This window comes from Gossypium hirsutum, chromosome D06 (genome assembly GCF_007990345.1).
Source record: "Gossypium hirsutum isolate 1008001.06 chromosome D06, Gossypium_hirsutum_v2.1, whole genome shotgun sequence".
Taxonomy (NCBI): domain Eukaryota; kingdom Viridiplantae; phylum Streptophyta; class Magnoliopsida; order Malvales; family Malvaceae; genus Gossypium; species Gossypium hirsutum.
In genome coordinates this window covers 6,108,037-6,124,637 of record NC_053442.1, presented here as the reverse complement: position 1 = coordinate 6,124,637, position 16,601 = coordinate 6,108,037, and the positions used below count along the sequence as shown (strand labels likewise).

The following is a 16,601-nucleotide window of genomic DNA, read 5'->3' as shown; positions in this document are numbered from 1 at the left end:
TGTGATTCTTTTAATAATCTGTTCAATTGATCTAAACATATCAGTTTAATCGTGAATTGGTAGTTTGATCAGTTCAATCACTAATTCGATTTTAAAAATCTTACCTTTATTTTGTCAAAATTTAATCTTCATATACTTTTAAACTGAAAAGTTATTCCACTTTAATAACATTCTTAAATCTTATAATATGTGAGTAAAAAGTTAATAATTAGTGATCCAACAATTTATATGCAATAAATTAGCAAATTTAAGATGTACTTCTCAATTAGACCCTTTTTGTTGATTGACTTTATTATTCATTGAAGACTTGAATCATTGTATTTGTAATTAACTCGACTCAAAAGTTATTTCCAATATATTGTCAATTTTTTTTTTGTTTTTGTATGTAAGAAAAAGTCTATAACTGAGTTCACATAATAATGAATTTTGTAAACATTGAACTGGAAAATAAAATTTAATGTGGCTTAAGTAATGTCACAAATTTGAATTTTATAAATGAAGAAAAAAAAATATTGGAAGAGTTTTAGGTGTCCAACCTAAAGTCAACATTAAATTTATTTAGAGCTCAATGTATTTATTGAATATAAAAGAATATATAAGATTAGAATTAACAAGTGTTGGTGTAATGGTAAGACATATTACACTCACAAGGGGAGACCTGTCTTCAAATCTTGAAGATGACATTGTTAGTTTGGATAAACCACAAATCCCGAAAGTTTCAGTAATTTTTTCACGAATTAATAAATACAAATACATGTTCAACCTCAGTATACTATTAAAAACCAATAAAATAATTTTGAAGCCTATTTTCTCGTAAGTGTACGATTATCATCTAAGTAATAAATAGAACGAAATATTCCTTAAAAAGTGTTTCAAGAATCAAATCCACAAAATTGAATGTGAAAATAGAATATCGATAATGACAATATATCGCAAAGAAATTAGAAATAGAAAAATAAAGAACACAGAGATTTTACGTGGAAACCCTTTCGGGAAAAAACCACGGGCAGAGGAGAAGAAAATTCACTATGTCGAATTCGAATTCATTACAAGAGAAATAGACTATGTCTATTTATAGGCTTGTAAAACCTTATTCTAATAAGAGTGAAACTCCTTATTCTAATCAATATTAAATAGATGGAGTTTAATAAGGTTTAAAAAAAACCTTATTCTAAAATAAAATAAAAGAACTATAATTCTATAGAGATTTTACTTTTATTTTATTTTACCATTGTATTTGATTTAAATAAGGATTCGGGTCACTTAATTCTAATAATCTCCACCTTGACACGAATTCTTAAGGAACAAGTTCTTCATCTCGAACTCTCAACGAACAAGTTCTCCACCTCTTCCATAAAACCCCTTAAGGGTTTAACTTCAACAATGAACACCAACCAAGTCTAAGCAATGCTCAAACTTGGTTATAGGAAATGACTTAGTCATCATATCTGTAGGATTTTCATGAGTACTAATTTTGCTCACAATAATATCACCACGAGCAATAATATCACGAACAAAATGATACCGAACATCAATGTGTTTTGTTCTCTCATGAAACATTTGATCTTTTGTAAGGAAGATGGCACTCTGATTGTCACAAAATACTGTATTGATTTGAAGGTCTTCATTGAGTTCACCAAAGAGTCCTTTCAACCAAATAGCTTCTTTACAAGCCTCAGTAATCGCCATGTACTCAGCTTTAGTGGTAGACAAAGCAACTGTAGTTTGCAAAGTGGCTGTCCAATTGATTGCACAACCTCTGATTGTAAAGACATAACCTGTGAGTAATCTTCTTCTATCAAGGTCTCCAGCAAAATCAGCATAAACATACCCAATGATTCCATCTCTAGTTCTTCCAAACTGTAAGCAAACATCAGTAGTACCTCGTAAGTATCTTAAAATCCACTGAACTGCTTTCCAATGTTCTTTACTGGGATTCGCCATGTATCTGCTAACTGCACTGACTACATATGATAAATCTGGACGTGAACAAACCATAGCATACATGAAAGATCCCACTGCACTAGAGTATGAAACATGTGACATGTACTCAATCTCATCATCTAATTGTGGGGACAAAGCCGATGAAAGTCTGAAATGGGCTACTAAAGGAGTATTACCAGGCTTAACATTCTGCATATTGAATCTGCAAAGAACTTTCTCAATGTACCCTTTCTGACTTAGGTACAATTTACTTGCTTTTCTATCTCTGAGAATCTCCATAAATCAAATCTATTAAATGAAAAAAAAACTAATAAGTAATCAACCTATAATTACTAATGGAATTGGGTACCTAAAGAAGTAAGCACTAAACTAAATCTTAATCGAAGGCTAAACACTCGACACCCAAAAGTAGATGCAGAATAAGGAATTAGTGACTAACATGTAATAATGTTAGTATTAGACCCTAGTGCTCTTTCAATGCATGTTAAGTGCAATGTTAACCTCTGACCCTAAACTCTTACAATACTTGTTCTAGCATATATTGACTTCTTGATATCAATGTTGGGTGTGCTAGTTGGATGATTCTAATAAAGGTCAACTCTTGCAATTCTACCCTAATTACGTTCATACTTATGATCATCACTCTTAAGCGATTTGAGTGCCTCCAATTAACAAAGACTTTGCATACATTTTTAACCAAGTCAATTAATATCAAACTACATGCTTCATACTATTAGTTGCCAAAAGGTTTAGCTATCCATAGAATCTAAACAAGCAACAAAAACAATATTCACAAATATTATCATGTATGCGGTAAAAATAAAGAGTTGGAGTTTAGAAATGATGAATGGTGAACTGCTAAACCTATATTATTACCTTTAAGCTTAGAATCCAAGTATCTTATTTTCACTTTCAACTTGTGTATTAAGTTGTTAACACAATGCTGGAAATTAAAGGAAAAGTTCTTTAAAATTGAAGTTGGAAAATATGTTGAGGCAAAATGAGTTGACAATCGTTAAGTAGCACTTAGCAGTGCCAACTGTAAAATGTCATTGATGTGGTTAAATACTTGTCTAATTTGGTTTGACAATTTAATGAAGAAAATTTTTAGACTCAATAATGTATTGTGTTATTAAAGATATTTTGATTCATTTATGAAAACCAATCCTTGGCATTTGAAGATTTGATTGGATTCGTATGAATGAATTAAGTACTTGAAATATGGAGATTTCACCGAGATATTGTTGTTGGTTTTGAAAAGTATATCTTCAATTGATTGTATTTTTATTATTGAGGTTGTAATAACTATTTTGAAGGAGTTATTTTATATTCATTTAGATTCCATATTAGTAAGTCGAAATTGATATATGCTTTGAGGCTTGTCTAGGTTATGTATGAAAGTTTATTGAGTGCATTCTAATATGTTCATTGAGGAACTATTTTGTGAGAGAGTGTAAATTGAATTGTAAACATTGTTAAGTGTTTACTCTCAAGTTCTTAGGGGGAGGAGTTGGAGGTGAATGTTTTAGTTTTTAAGTTCAAAGGTGAGATCTCTATACTTGGAGAGCGGTAAAGTATGACATAGGGAAGTCAAACTTCATAAACAAATCTTAGTGTTCTTTGAGTTTTTGTTTGGACAGATTTGACAATGACATGTTGTAATAATCACTGCAGTCTAGCACTTCTATTGCAATTCTCATTTTAAGCAAGTAAACAATTTAAGGTAGCGATAAAATATCTTACAAATTATTTTAAAAGGGAAATATAAAATATAGAAAAATAAAAGTAAAAGTGTCTCAAAAAATTAAAGAAAACCTAAGCTAAAAACAACAACAAAATAAACCTATACATAAAACTCTCTATCAACTTCCTCTCTTTCTCAATAGTTGAAAAATACCCATTTATACTAAGGTACTCGGATAATCCATTTTACAATTTCACCTTTAATGAATTTCCTTTTTTTTTTTTTTTGGTTTAAAGAGGCGTGACCTTGCAAGACTAGCATCGTGACGATGCCTTAAATTTCCCTAGGTTAATGAGTGTCACGACTCTCAATTGATAAGTTGTCTTCTTCTATTAGACAGCGGTTTGCGTCGCAACTCCATTTCAATGTCACGTCACAACTTTGCTTGGATGTTTGGTTTCTTCTCAAACATTGATGTAAGTTGCGACTCAGATAAAAGCTATGTCACGAGTTCAAGGCTGATATTTATAGGTATTCTTTAGAACAACATTCAATAGGGTCACGTGCTTCTCTTTTGCGTCGTAACTCCCATGTTTGCTTCATCTCTTTGAGAAAACTCAAGGCTTAGGCCTGCAACTCCCATCAATCTGCGTCACGACCACCATTGAAGTATCAGTCCACCTCCCATGAATTGACGTCTTCCATCTGTGAGATGAACATGTACAAATAAGGGATTAAACTTAAACACTAACAATTCATAAAAAATGTAAAAAATTCACTATATGGTATGCTATGATGAAAGATCCTGAAAATACTAAAATACTCTTAAAACATTAGTTTTAACTTAAAAGTATGCTAAGAAAATATGTTTTAACTTAAAACATGTAGTTCATAATAGATTTTTTTATTAATATTTTTTTTTTGAAAAACAGATAAATAGATTATAAGCATTTCAATTGAACTATATATAGAGATGACAATGGAGTAGAATTGGATATTACCAAATCCACCATGCTTGTTCTCCTACGCCATGAACGTTAAAATTTAAACATTATTGTCGGTCTCATGAATATTGGATAAACTTAATTATAATCACTACTACTCTTTCCTATTTGTTATTTATTAGTTATTTATAATTTTTTAATGTGCAATTGATATATAAGTAGACCTGATCATGGGTCGAGTCACTCGACCCGATTCGAATGCCTGTCCAAAAAGTGGAAGAGTTTAGACAAAAATATAGACTCGAAAATGGGTTTGGGTAAAAAATGAAGCCCATTTTCTAAATGGGACGGGCCTCGAGTAAATTTTTTTGTTCGACCCAACTCGAATTTGCAAAAAAAAAAACTATTGTGTTTTGTTATTGTTTCCACTACTTTGCTATTGTTTCTACTGTTTGTTGTTGTTTTGATGTCATTCTGCTATTATATTGTTATTATATTGTTATTACTATTTGGATATTATATAATTATTGTTTTATAGTTAATTTTGATATTATTTTAGAGGCATTTTCTTGTTAAGTTACACCTATTTTAGTGTATTTGATGTATTATATTTTTTAATTTTAATTTTATATAAAATAATATTATAAAAAAATTTAATACAGACGGGTTGGGCCGGGCTCGGTTTTAGCATTTTTATCCAGGTCGATCTTAGGCAAAATTTTAGACCAATTTTTTAGGTCGGACCAAGTCTGAGCCTAAAATTCTATTGAGGCCCGACTCAAGCTCAGCCCATGATCACCTCTACATATAAATATGGAAGAATAATTTTAAAATATGCCACTTAAATATTTTAGGGTTTTATTTCATAATGTATCATTACATTTTAAAATTAAATATATAAAGGTAGAATAGTAATTTCAGAATGAAATGAGTCAAGCAAATACTGGAAGCACTCCATGTTTTCATTCGAAGAAAAGAACATCAGACCTCGCCCCACATCCACATCCACATCTCTTCTTGTTTCAAAAGGGTATTTGGGCTCTTCCTGCGGAGAGAAGGTTTCTAAATTGAAATTGGCCCAAAGGCCACCATTTATTTATATATTTATTTGTTTATTGGAGAAAAAAAAAGAAAAAGAAAAAAGAGAGCGCCAATAAACCGTTCAAACTTGGTCTACTGCCATGGACGGACGACGACGACACTTTGATAACCCTAACTTCTCTTGACTCTCTGTTCCAATAATTTTTACCTAATATATATTTTTAATTTTTTTTTCCGATTGAAACTGGCCCTTATCGCCATAGACTCGAAATGCCGTTCAGATCCGGCCATGGACGGGGAGGCTAACCTTCCGGTTCCACCATCCGGCAATCTGGTCCGCTCGATTCCCAATCAATACACGTCATCATCTTCCTCTCCGCCCGGTCTCATCCGTGATGTCCAAGCCGCCTTCAAGCGCCATCGCTCACTCGGTACAGTTCATTTCTCTCCTCTTCGAATTTAATGTTCTTCAGATTTAAACCCCAAACTTTTACTTGGTTTCTATTTTAATTTAGTTTTTGTTTAAGGGTTCTTTTTTTTCCTGTTATATTCATCCCAGTTAAGCTAGTCTAGCTCGGTTTTAGGGAATTGGAAATTTAGGGTATTCGGTTTTAGGGTCTACTCAATTTTGCTTATTGGATGGAAATGTTGTTAGCTAATGAGATTATGTGTGGTTCAAATGTAAATAATATGTTGGAATTTTGGTAGGGCTTCCAGGTACAATGCAGACGAATGGTATAGTGCCTAGACGGACAGTGGTTCCTCAGCGCGCAGCTTCTAGAAATGTGGGTACGAATGCTGGTGCTAACAAGTCTCGGGATTGTATCTCGTCAAGCAATGGTCATTTGGTCAAGGGCAAATTTATGGTTGGGGAGTATCAAGAAGATGCATCCAATACAACACCTTCCATCACAGGAACTATCACCAAAACCTTTGATGAAGATTTCAACCCATTTGATGTTGGTCGAGATCCTCCCAAGGAGTTTGTTGATAAAAAAGAGAATTATCTGATTCCTTCGCATGATGTAGAATCTAAACATGTTGACTGTCAGAGAAAGGTTCAGTTTTTAACTGGAGATAATGCCACTTCCCAGGGTAATATGTTTACAATGCTCTTAAATTGCTAGTTTATGTTTCTTCTGGTTGCTTTGTTGCCACTGTAGTTTGTAGTTTGTGGCATTGTGACAAATATAGTTGAAATGTAGCTCATTATGTTTATGTGTAGTTCCTGTATTTGTCACTATGCTCTGCAATGTATTTTCTCTTCCCTTTTAATCTGCAGGGGCCGATGATGGAATGGCCATTGGATTGGAGAACTTATCATCTCATATGGATTCCCTTTCCTTGACAGAAATGGAATGGGATGCAGTCAATCAAGTAGAGGCATCAACTGTTGTCAATAATGAGTCAAAGCACCGGAATTTTCAGAACACAGAATCTGGCACCACTTTGAAGTCTGATGGTGGGATCTCTTCTTTGGCCAAAAGAACTACAGTTATTCAAGATCAGATACATCAGTTAGGAAACTTTTTAGGGCAACCCCTCACTCAATCTTCAGTTGTAGGGCCGCCATCTTCTACCATAACATCTATCCATTCAAGTTCAGCTCCAATGCTTAACCTGACAACTTATTGCTCTCATTCTCTTCAAGAAGAAGGTTCTCATGTGGAAAAAGAACCACTGGGATATTTTGATGTGAATTGTCAACTTGGAAATCAAGGAGATATGATGCAGCAGCCATTCCCTTCAACTAAGGAAACGAGTGGAATGTTACTTGATCAGACAGCTCTTGCAGCAAGGGCTTCTACCTCTGGCAATGATAAACAAATGGAGGTAAAGGGATTTGACTTGCCTAGAAAGCAAGAAGGATGTTTGGCAAATAAGGATGAACTTTCAAAGGATCCTTGTCCTCAATATACTAAGTCAATCAAAGGTCAAGATTCTGCAGGTGATGTGACTAATATACAATCTCAGGCTCCACCGCCAAAGGACTTAACTTTGGATGTAAAATTAGACCCTTTGAAAGAAGAGAAGCAAAGGAAGGCTGCAAGTAATAAAGGAGCATCAGCTCCTCGTAAAAGGAATTATGATCCTGATTTGTTCTTCAAAGTAAATGGGAAGCTGTATCAAAGGCTTGGAAAGATAGGCAGTGGAGGAAGTAGTGAGGTTCACAAAGTCATTTCATCAGATTGTGCAATATATGCACTTAAGAAAATCAAGCTCAAAGGTCGTGACTATGCTACTGCATATGGGTTCTGCCAGGAAATTGAATATTTAAATAGGTTGAAGGGAAATAACAACATCATCCAGTTAATAGACTATGAGGTACCTCCTTCCACTCATAGTCATATGTTCACTTCAGATATGCTAAAAAGGTTAGCCTTTTGATTGTTCCAGTTTGTTCATCAGCAACACAAGATTGACTAGCTATTATTTATTTAATGGATTGGTTATTATATTGCTCAATTTCTTTTCTATGCTACTCTAAAAGGCTTTTATTACAGCCTTTAACCTTGTACATGATGAAAATGTTGTGACAGTTTTGGAGGAATTGAATGGTGATATGGTGTGGAACTTAGTTATGTCTTATTTTCTGCTGTTACGACTATTGGAAAAGTGTATGGCTATTGGAGTTTTTAATTTGTCATAGTCTCACCAATGTGGTGCGGGCCAGGGCAGGGGTCTGCTACTGCTGAAATTCCTCATGGCACCATGCATGCAATATTAGATCTTATTTGGCAAGAACAGTTATCATTTTATTACAATAAGTGGCTTTAACTTTGGTGTTATATATTGTCAGCTTTCGTTTTTGATAGAATTTAGCCTGAAGCAATTTGTGTGGAATATTTAACAGTGTTTCTTGATACCAGGTTACAGATAAGAATCTGCTCCGAGAAGTCATGAATGGCAGCATGTCAAATAAAGATGGCAGAGTCAAGGATGATGGCTATCTATATATGGTACTTGAATATGGAGAGATTGATTTGGCTCATATGTTATCCCAGAAATGGAAGGAAATGGATAGCTTCAATCAGACTATAGATGAGAACTGGCTTCGATTTTATTGGCAGGTTTTAAAGCTAACCCTTACTGTGAATATTTGTTGCTAAGATATTCAACTTTTTCACTATATATGCTTTAATCTTCTAAGAGCATTTCCTCAGCATTTCTAAAAGTTCATTTGAAACTTCATAATTCTACTTGTTCGTGGTGGGATTCTTGAGTGGGAGTCCACCTAAATAAACATCCCTTTATTGAGGCTAACAATTTTATATTTTCTGGAGGGAATTCTGGTTGAACTGTTTTAAAAGTTCATTTGAAACATGATAGTTCTACTAGTTCATGATGGGATTCTATAGTGGCAGTTCATCTGAATAAATGTTCTTCGTTGAGGCTGACAGTATTATATTTTCTGGAGGAAATTATAGTTTTTGCCATTCTGTGTGTTACTTATTTGTATTTAGCTTTTGCTTGAATCTGTTAAACTATTTCTTCATTGTTCTTATATTTTGGGCATAAATCATAAAGTATGTTCTTGATAGCATGTCCCTTGAGATACATTTGCATTTTCCATTGGTGTAACTAGGGAAAGTTGTATGTTTTTGTTATCATCTTTAGTGAGTTGATTTTTCTTTTTTCTTTTTTACTCTTTTATTATCAGGAAACAGGGATAGGTTATGTTTCCTTGTTTATAGTTGTTTGCTATTTATACAGGGTCATTTTTTATATTGAGAAAATGCAGATTATTCATTAGTTTGTTGAAGCAATTTGCAGCAAATACTTCAAGCTGTCAACACTATACACAAGGAACGTATTGTACATTCAGACTTGAAGCCAGCTAACTTCCTTCTTGTAAAAGGTTCTCTAAAACTTATTGATTTTGGTATTGCCAAAGCCATAATGAGTGATACAACCAACATCCAAAGAGATGCACAGGTACCCATTACTCATTGGTCTTTTCAACTTTTAATTTAAAGTACTATGTCCTTTTATGAAATAAATTGTTAGCTTTTACATCTGTTGTTCAAACATACTATTCTTATCAGTTAGATCTCTGATTTTATGCGACAGAATGATGGTAAAATGTACTTTTAATTATCACATAGATACTGCTTTTTATCTATGCTCTGTAGCAACATGTTACATCATGTGTCAATTTATCTGAAGTGGTTGATCACTAGGTCAACAAAAGTGTTTTGATGTTTTGGGTCTGTACTCTATATGGCTAATGCTTTATAGCAAAATCTCTTGTACATAATTATGTTTTATGACAATTGAACACCCGATTACAGGTGGGTACTCTGAGTTACATGTCTCCTGAGGCATTCATGTGTGTTGAGAGCGATGAAAATGGAAATACTATAAAGTGCGGCCGGCCTTCAGATATATGGTCCCTTGGGTGCATACTTTACCAAATGGTTTATGGGAGGACCCCTTTTGCTGAGTACAAGACTTTCTGGTCCAAGTTCAAAGTTATAACAGATCCAAACCATGAAATAACATATGGACCAGTTTCTAACCCGTGGCTACTTGATTTAATGAAGAAATGTCTAGCATGGGATCGAAAGAAGAGGTGGAGGATTCCTCAGCTACTTGAACACCCTTTTCTAGTTCCCCCAGTCCCTCCCCAACTATCTTTGTCTCAAAACCAAAACTGTCAACTGCTTGATCTTATAGCTAAAGAATGTTCCAACAACCAAGATGCTTTGATGATATCAACTCAGCTGAGTCAACTACTTAGATACCCAATGTCACAGATAACATCCCAAGAACAACAATGTAAGTTGCTCTCTCAAATCTCAAAGCTTTGCTGCCAGCTCCATGAACATTTAAGCAAGTTAGGGTGAGAGTTGGTAATACTCTGCTTGAGGTTTCTTGAGCTCATTCTTTGGTTCTGTTGTAATGTTATGTAAAATTCACATTGTGAATCTCAGTCTTCTGTATTTTTTTTTCCTTTTCAGTTTGTGACAAAAAAAAAATTGTGGTATCAATTTTCTTGATAGATGAAACCTTACCCTTCATTGACAGTCTCCATGCTCGTTGAATTAATAGTGAAATTCAAAATCCAATACCATATGTATGGTCCAAAAAAGGGCCAATAATGAAATGCAAAATGGGCTCATGACTGGTGCTGAATTATCCATAAGGGAAGTTATAAAATGTTAAGTGTGCGAGAGCAAGAGCATGACATGAGAATATTTTAAGAGAAAACGCAAAGTCGGAATAAGATACAAAAAAAGAAAAGGTTTGGGAAAGAATATGCTTTTGTTGTACAGAATATTAGGTTTCCCTTTGATTCTTTCTTTTGAAAACAACAGTTGCCCAAGGCACCATATTTCATTGGCAGGCTGTAGTAGTTTCCATCTATCTTTACATCTCAATTCCATGATTCTTCTTCAAGTTGTTTACCATTTCGTTTATTATAATAATAATTATAATTAATAATAAATTAGGGTTTTAGTTTGAGACAGTTTTGACTTGTTCAAAGGACATAGTCTGAAGAAAACTTGAATGAAGAACATTCCATGCAACCTTCTGCTGGTTGCCAAACTGTCATGTTCTTACATGTGCACAACTCTGCCTACTTTTATTTTTTTAACTTATTATGTTCTAATAATACTTTGTTGTTTAGGGTTAGGTTTGATGTCCCATGAGTAAATACCATGTATAAATTTAGATTTATTTTGAGTCTCACAATTTTTTAGGTTTTATTCATTATTTTAATTTAAGTTTAAATATATTTCAAATAATTATTTGTAATTGAATTTGTCCTTGTCATTATCGGTATAAACTTATTAAAAAATATGGGTTAGATTTGAATTATGGAAAATAAAAGTTGGTGTCTTCTTAGTAGATGAGAATGAACTATTTTGAAGATTTTATTGATAAATAATAGCAAAATACCCAAGTCGGAATATCCAAAAACCTTGAAAATGTGACATAGGAACAGCCAATAGCAAAACAAGTAAACACCCTGGGTCCAAATAACCCTAACCTAACCCTAAAATGTGACTTACGGACACCAGACAACTAAAACACTTAAACCAAGATGTTTTAAAGTGCAACTTGTCCCCATATTTGCCCAAGGTGTTTCTTCAACCCCCATCCCACCTCCTTTCGCCTCCAAAAACCAGCCAGGATATTTTACAAATCTTACATCAAAACAAATCAAAAAGGGTGTTAGCCATTCAGGTTGACATTATTGGAATGGAGCCAAAGGGTACAAACAGCAGACCACTTAAAAGAAGGGGTCCATACAACAGAAACTCTCTTCATTACAGTATGAGTAATGCAATTATATTCAGGTTTAGTCATCCTCAGAGGGCTGCAAAAGAGCTTGTGTCCTATGTTCTACTGCCATTTCCATTCACGAGAACCCCCTTTTAATTTCTTGAGGTTCCAATTTCATCCCGCCCCCCCCCCAAGTTTAGGGTCCTTCAAAATTTAAAAAAAAAAAACCGACAATAACATAAACTGTTAAGGTTTGCAGCTTTTGTCTGTCCTCCAGCTTGTCTTTCATGCAATGAAAATGAGGTGTAACCCAACTTTGAATATGTATGTTAGTCTTAGGATTACCTGTCATCAAATGAACTTATCATGTAAAATTAAACAAAATCTGTTTGTCTTACTGTTCAGAACTGGTTTTAACTGTTTATGTTTGATTCTATTATAATGATCATATATTAATATGGGATTTTTTACATATTAATAATTCATATAATTTAAGGGCACGTTTGGTTCGCTGTATTGGATTAGAGGTGTAATGGAATAGATGTGTAATAGCAAATCAACTGTTTGGTTGAATGTAATGGAATAGAGGCGTAATAGTAAAACTGTGTTTGGTTGAATGTAATAGAGGTGTAATAGCATAATGGAGAAAACTAAAATGACCAGAATACCCTTAGCATAAATTTGTTTTGGTAAATGATTATTGTTATTGTTATTTAAATTTTAATAAGATTATTTATTATCAAAAATAAATAATTTAATCATATTTAAACATAATTATTATTTAATATATTTTAATTAAAATATATAATTTAATAAAATTCTTAATAATTAGCAGAAATTTGTTTTGGTAAATTATTTTATTTAAATTTTAATAAGATTATTAATATCAATAATAAATAATTTACTCATATTTAAACATAATTATTATTAAATATATTTTAATTAAAATATATAATTTAATAAAATTCTTAATAATTAATATTCTTATATGAATTTACTCAAATCATAATATATGATACTGTAAAATATAAATTAAAATAATAATAATTAAATATATTTTAATTAAAATATATAATTTAATAAAATTCTAATAATCAATATTCTTATATGAATTTACTAAAATCATAATATATGATACTATAAAATATAATTTGAAATAATTAATATTAAATATATTTTAATTAAAATATATGATTTAATAAAATTTAAAATAATTATCTAGATTCAAATTTAAGAATTATTTAAATGAACAAAAATATAATATTTGTTTCTAAGTTAATTATTTTAATAAAATAATTAAATATTTATATAACGGTGTTCTCATCTTTTGGTATTTTTATATGCAATTTTAAAGATTGAATCCAAACTTAAAAGAATATTTATTTGTAAGCATTTCACCGGTTTACTTCAACTCAATTATTGATTAATTTTTAATAAACATAAATTCAATAACCATTACTATTATCTTCTGAATATTGTACTGAATTTTAGACAATTTTTTATTTTGAGAAAGGAGTTCATCATAAATGCATCACCCCTTGTCTAGTTCTCTAACCAAAGCAGGATAAACAGAATGGAACAAAAGAACATCAAGTAAAAAATAGCTGTATCTATCGAACACTGCATTTCAGGGCTTAAATTAAGCATATGTCCCAGTCCATGATCACACAATTTTGAGACAAGATTGGAAGTTCATTGTAGTTTAGATAATTGATTTATACATGGAATTAATTTCAAGTGTTGTTTACCTCTGATCCTATAGGCTGATATACCACAGACTTGCTATTTCCAAAGTTGAAAACTACCCTCACAGCCGTTAATGTATTAACAAAAAATAATAAGACATGATGTAACTATCTAAGATGTGGGTTCGCTACCGCTCGGCTCATCCAACATCTCAACCACAGGAGCATACTGCACAAGTTAAAAGCAGGAATGGTGAGGGATGATGTTGTTTATATACATATATAGAGAGAGAGAGAGATTGAAGTTCATGGAGATGAAAAAATCAGAGAGAGACCTCATCATTCTCTTCAAAGTAGATTCCATCAACTGCACTTTTCTGCTGGAACTCCCATCAAAGTAGATTCCGTTACAGATTTTCATTTTCCATCCCCATTTCCCATCCCTCTCCCTTTTCCTTACCATCCCTCCTCCTACTCTTATGATTTCCCTTCCCCCTTCACATCGTTGCTTTACTAACCCTCTTCCCCTACTCTGATTCTTTCCCTCTCCCCTACCATCCTTCCCCCTACTCCGGTTCTCTAATAAAGCATCGTTTATCAATCTGGATCCTCTTCTCTGCTACACAAAGGGAGACAGTCCCTGCAACAACACAACTAACAAAAATTGCACCACCCAACACACTATTAAGACCCACTTCACATGTATTTGTCCCCAAAAATGCAGCTATATTGGCAAACACATCTGGTGCCCCATTTCTCAGTGGAAGGAGTGAAACCCCAACAATAGTTGGAGGCAACCTAAGCAGATGTGAAAGCTTCTCCAATGAACAACAAAAGTAATTCACTATCGTGTTGCCTAACAGATAAAACAAAGCAGCAAGCTAAACACCCAAAACTACATACCCTACTATCCTAAATCCTTCGCAACCATGAATACCAATGGAAAACTAACCTGTAATGAGCAAATCGGGGACGACTGCGATGTAGAAGTGTTGGAACAAAGAACCTGTAACCAATAAAGGGAAATCGATGTTACAAAAATAATCAGTTTATAAAATTGATCATATACTTTACCAAAGCAGCCTCTCTTTTAGTAACCATTCCTTTAGATTATTAAATATACCAACTTGGCAGCTTTGAATATATATGATTCAAAATGAATATTACAGCAAACATTATGAAAACAAGATAAAAACAAAGGAAATGGGTGATTCCGCAAAATATATTCAACTAAACAACAAATAAACTGTTAAAGAGTAATCATTGTAATATCAAAAGAATCTCGAAAACACAACACATGCTAAGGATGTTAAACACATAAAGGACCAGAAACAAGATAAATCAGATAGAAAGAACTAGGAAAAAAAAACAAGAGCTTGTATTAATGGAGGTTTTTTCTTTTGTCTGATATGTATGCAGCTAGTAGTATTTTTAGAGGTTATATATATATACAGTCAAAAACACTAGCTGATCTCCATGAATACCAATGCAGCTAGTAGTATTTTTAGAGGTTATATATATACGGCATTGAAAACGTGTTGAGAATTGATCTCAACACAAATCAAATCCTTCACATATGGGCAGGGTTTAACCATAATAAAGCCTCCCGAACAGCCGAGACTTGTGCTAAATGTGGTGGCATAGTCAGCTTAAATATTTTAACAAGTAGTTACTAAAAATTAAAAAATACAAGTAGAATTGGTTGGCATAGTCAGCTGTCTAGTGCTCCTCTTTTTTTATTTGAATTGTTACAAATATTTACTGGTATTCTTTGAGTAAAAGGTTATATTCCATTTATGTCTGTGGTTTCAACTTTTACCTCGTGGCACCATGTGGTTCTTTTTTTTTCCTTTGGGTTACAATTATCATCCTGTATTTAAATTCTATAAACTCAGGGAGTTATGCCACTAAATTTATCAGCTAAATTATAAAAATACCCTCAACTCAGAAGTCATCTATTCACACTAAGGTTCTTTTCATAATTTTATTAGATAAAATTGGCATGCTAATCCTCTATGTAACTGAAACTTAACTACAAGGTTTTAATTGGAAAAGAAAAATCATAAGGTGCTATGTGGGAATGGTTGAAATAGGAGTTGTATAGAATTTACCCCATATATTTTCAGCCTATGGTGTTCATACAGCCTATCTGAGTCTAGAGTAATTCAGGAGTGTCTCAATATATGTATATCAGGTGAGATTGTAATGTAAGTAATAATGAGCATTTTGTGAATACAAATAAATTATACAAGTAAATTGCTAACCTAAGTAAAACTTAATGTGTCAATGGTTGTATACATTTCTATTGGTCTGGTCTTTGTCTAAAACTGTCATTCAAATCTTACAGGCTAAAAGCATATTAACAACCATGGTCCAGATTGTTTCTTGAATTTTCTTCCAACCTAATTTGTATAATGCTTTAGTATGTTATTATTTGAGAATGTTTTGCTAGTATTGATATGTGTTTGCTTGCATTCTTAATTTCTGGTTTTAACAGTTGTGATATTAAAATAGTGCAACTCCTATCTGAATTTCGGCCCCTTTCTATGAATTTCATATTTTGTATGTTGAATAAGCAGTTTAATCGAATATCAGCTAACATTTTGTAGGCATATTTTGTTGGGAGGGCTTTGACTCAAAAGCTGAAGGAGCTTATACCTAGACAAATGTTTAAAGTACCAATTCAAGTAAGATGCGCACACTTGAAATATTATTGAATGTTTTAACAAGTAAGGCAGAATTGCTCTTTATGAAGAAAAAGAAGCAGAAAGTACAAATCCTTGTTTAAAGAAGAAAACTAGGAATTGTGCAACTTTTTTCAATCATCTGCATTATTTGATCACACTGTGCAAGCAAAGCATATGTTTCAATCTAAAAAAGCTTTGCAAAGTAAAAAAGAATCCATGCAGATCAGCAAGCAGTGATCTTATCGGCTTTACTGCTTTGCTTTACAAGTGTGAACTACATTCACACCATCAATATGCATCACTTAGCATAAATTTATTTCCCCTCGCTTCCACCCGATCCTTGGGATCGATTAGTATAACAAGCAAAACGTTCTGGAACTAGCAC

General features: G+C 32.9%; 1 protein-coding gene and 1 long non-coding RNA gene across 6 annotated transcripts; one reads left to right on the top strand and one right to left on the bottom strand.

The window, feature by feature from the left end:
* The first annotated feature begins 5,685 nt into the window (after positions 1–5,685).
* On the top strand, positions 5,686–10,634 carry LOC107918181 (serine/threonine-protein kinase MPS1). Of its 4 annotated transcripts, none has more exons than XM_016847710.2 (6): positions 5,686–6,044; positions 6,331–6,708; positions 6,896–7,938; positions 8,484–8,684; positions 9,388–9,549; positions 9,906–10,634. In XM_016847710.2, exons 1-6 carry the CDS (start codon positions 5,903–5,905, stop codon positions 10,458–10,460), a joined length of 2,481 nt encoding a protein of 826 aa, XP_016703199.2. In that variant the 5' UTR covers positions 5,686–5,902; the 3' UTR covers positions 10,461–10,634. The 4 variants fall into 4 exon arrangements, with proteins under 4 accessions (XP_016703199.2, XP_016703201.2, XP_016703198.2 ...); XM_016847712.2 differs by having other exon boundaries at positions 5,690–6,044; positions 6,965–7,938; XM_016847709.2 differs by having other exon boundaries at positions 5,690–6,044; positions 6,322–6,708.
* Positions 10,635–13,438: 2,804 nt separating this feature from the next.
* On the bottom strand, positions 13,439–14,541 carry LOC121218252 (uncharacterized). Of its 2 annotated transcripts, XR_005914438.1 has the most exons (3): positions 14,482–14,541; positions 13,865–14,183; positions 13,439–13,758 (listed from the first exon to the last, which is right to left on the bottom strand). It is a non-coding gene; the product is annotated as an uncharacterized lncRNA (long non-coding RNA). The 2 variants fall into 2 exon arrangements; XR_005914437.1 differs by having other exon boundaries at positions 13,865–14,534.
* Between the last annotated feature and the right edge of the window lie 2,060 nt (positions 14,542–16,601).

Excerpts from the sequence above, each read along its gene's own strand:
- LOC107918181 (XM_016847709.2), top strand. The coding sequence starts at position 5,903 with ATGGACGGGGAGGCTAACCTTCCGGTTCCACCATCCGGCAATCTGGTC. Across the intron at positions 6,709-6,895 it reads AGATAATGCCACTTCCCAGG|GGGCCGATGATGGAATGGCC; the intron begins GTAATATGTTTA and ends TTTAATCTGCAG. Across the intron at positions 7,939-8,483 it reads TCCAGTTAATAGACTATGAG|GTTACAGATAAGAATCTGCT; the intron begins GTACCTCCTTCC and ends TCTTGATACCAG.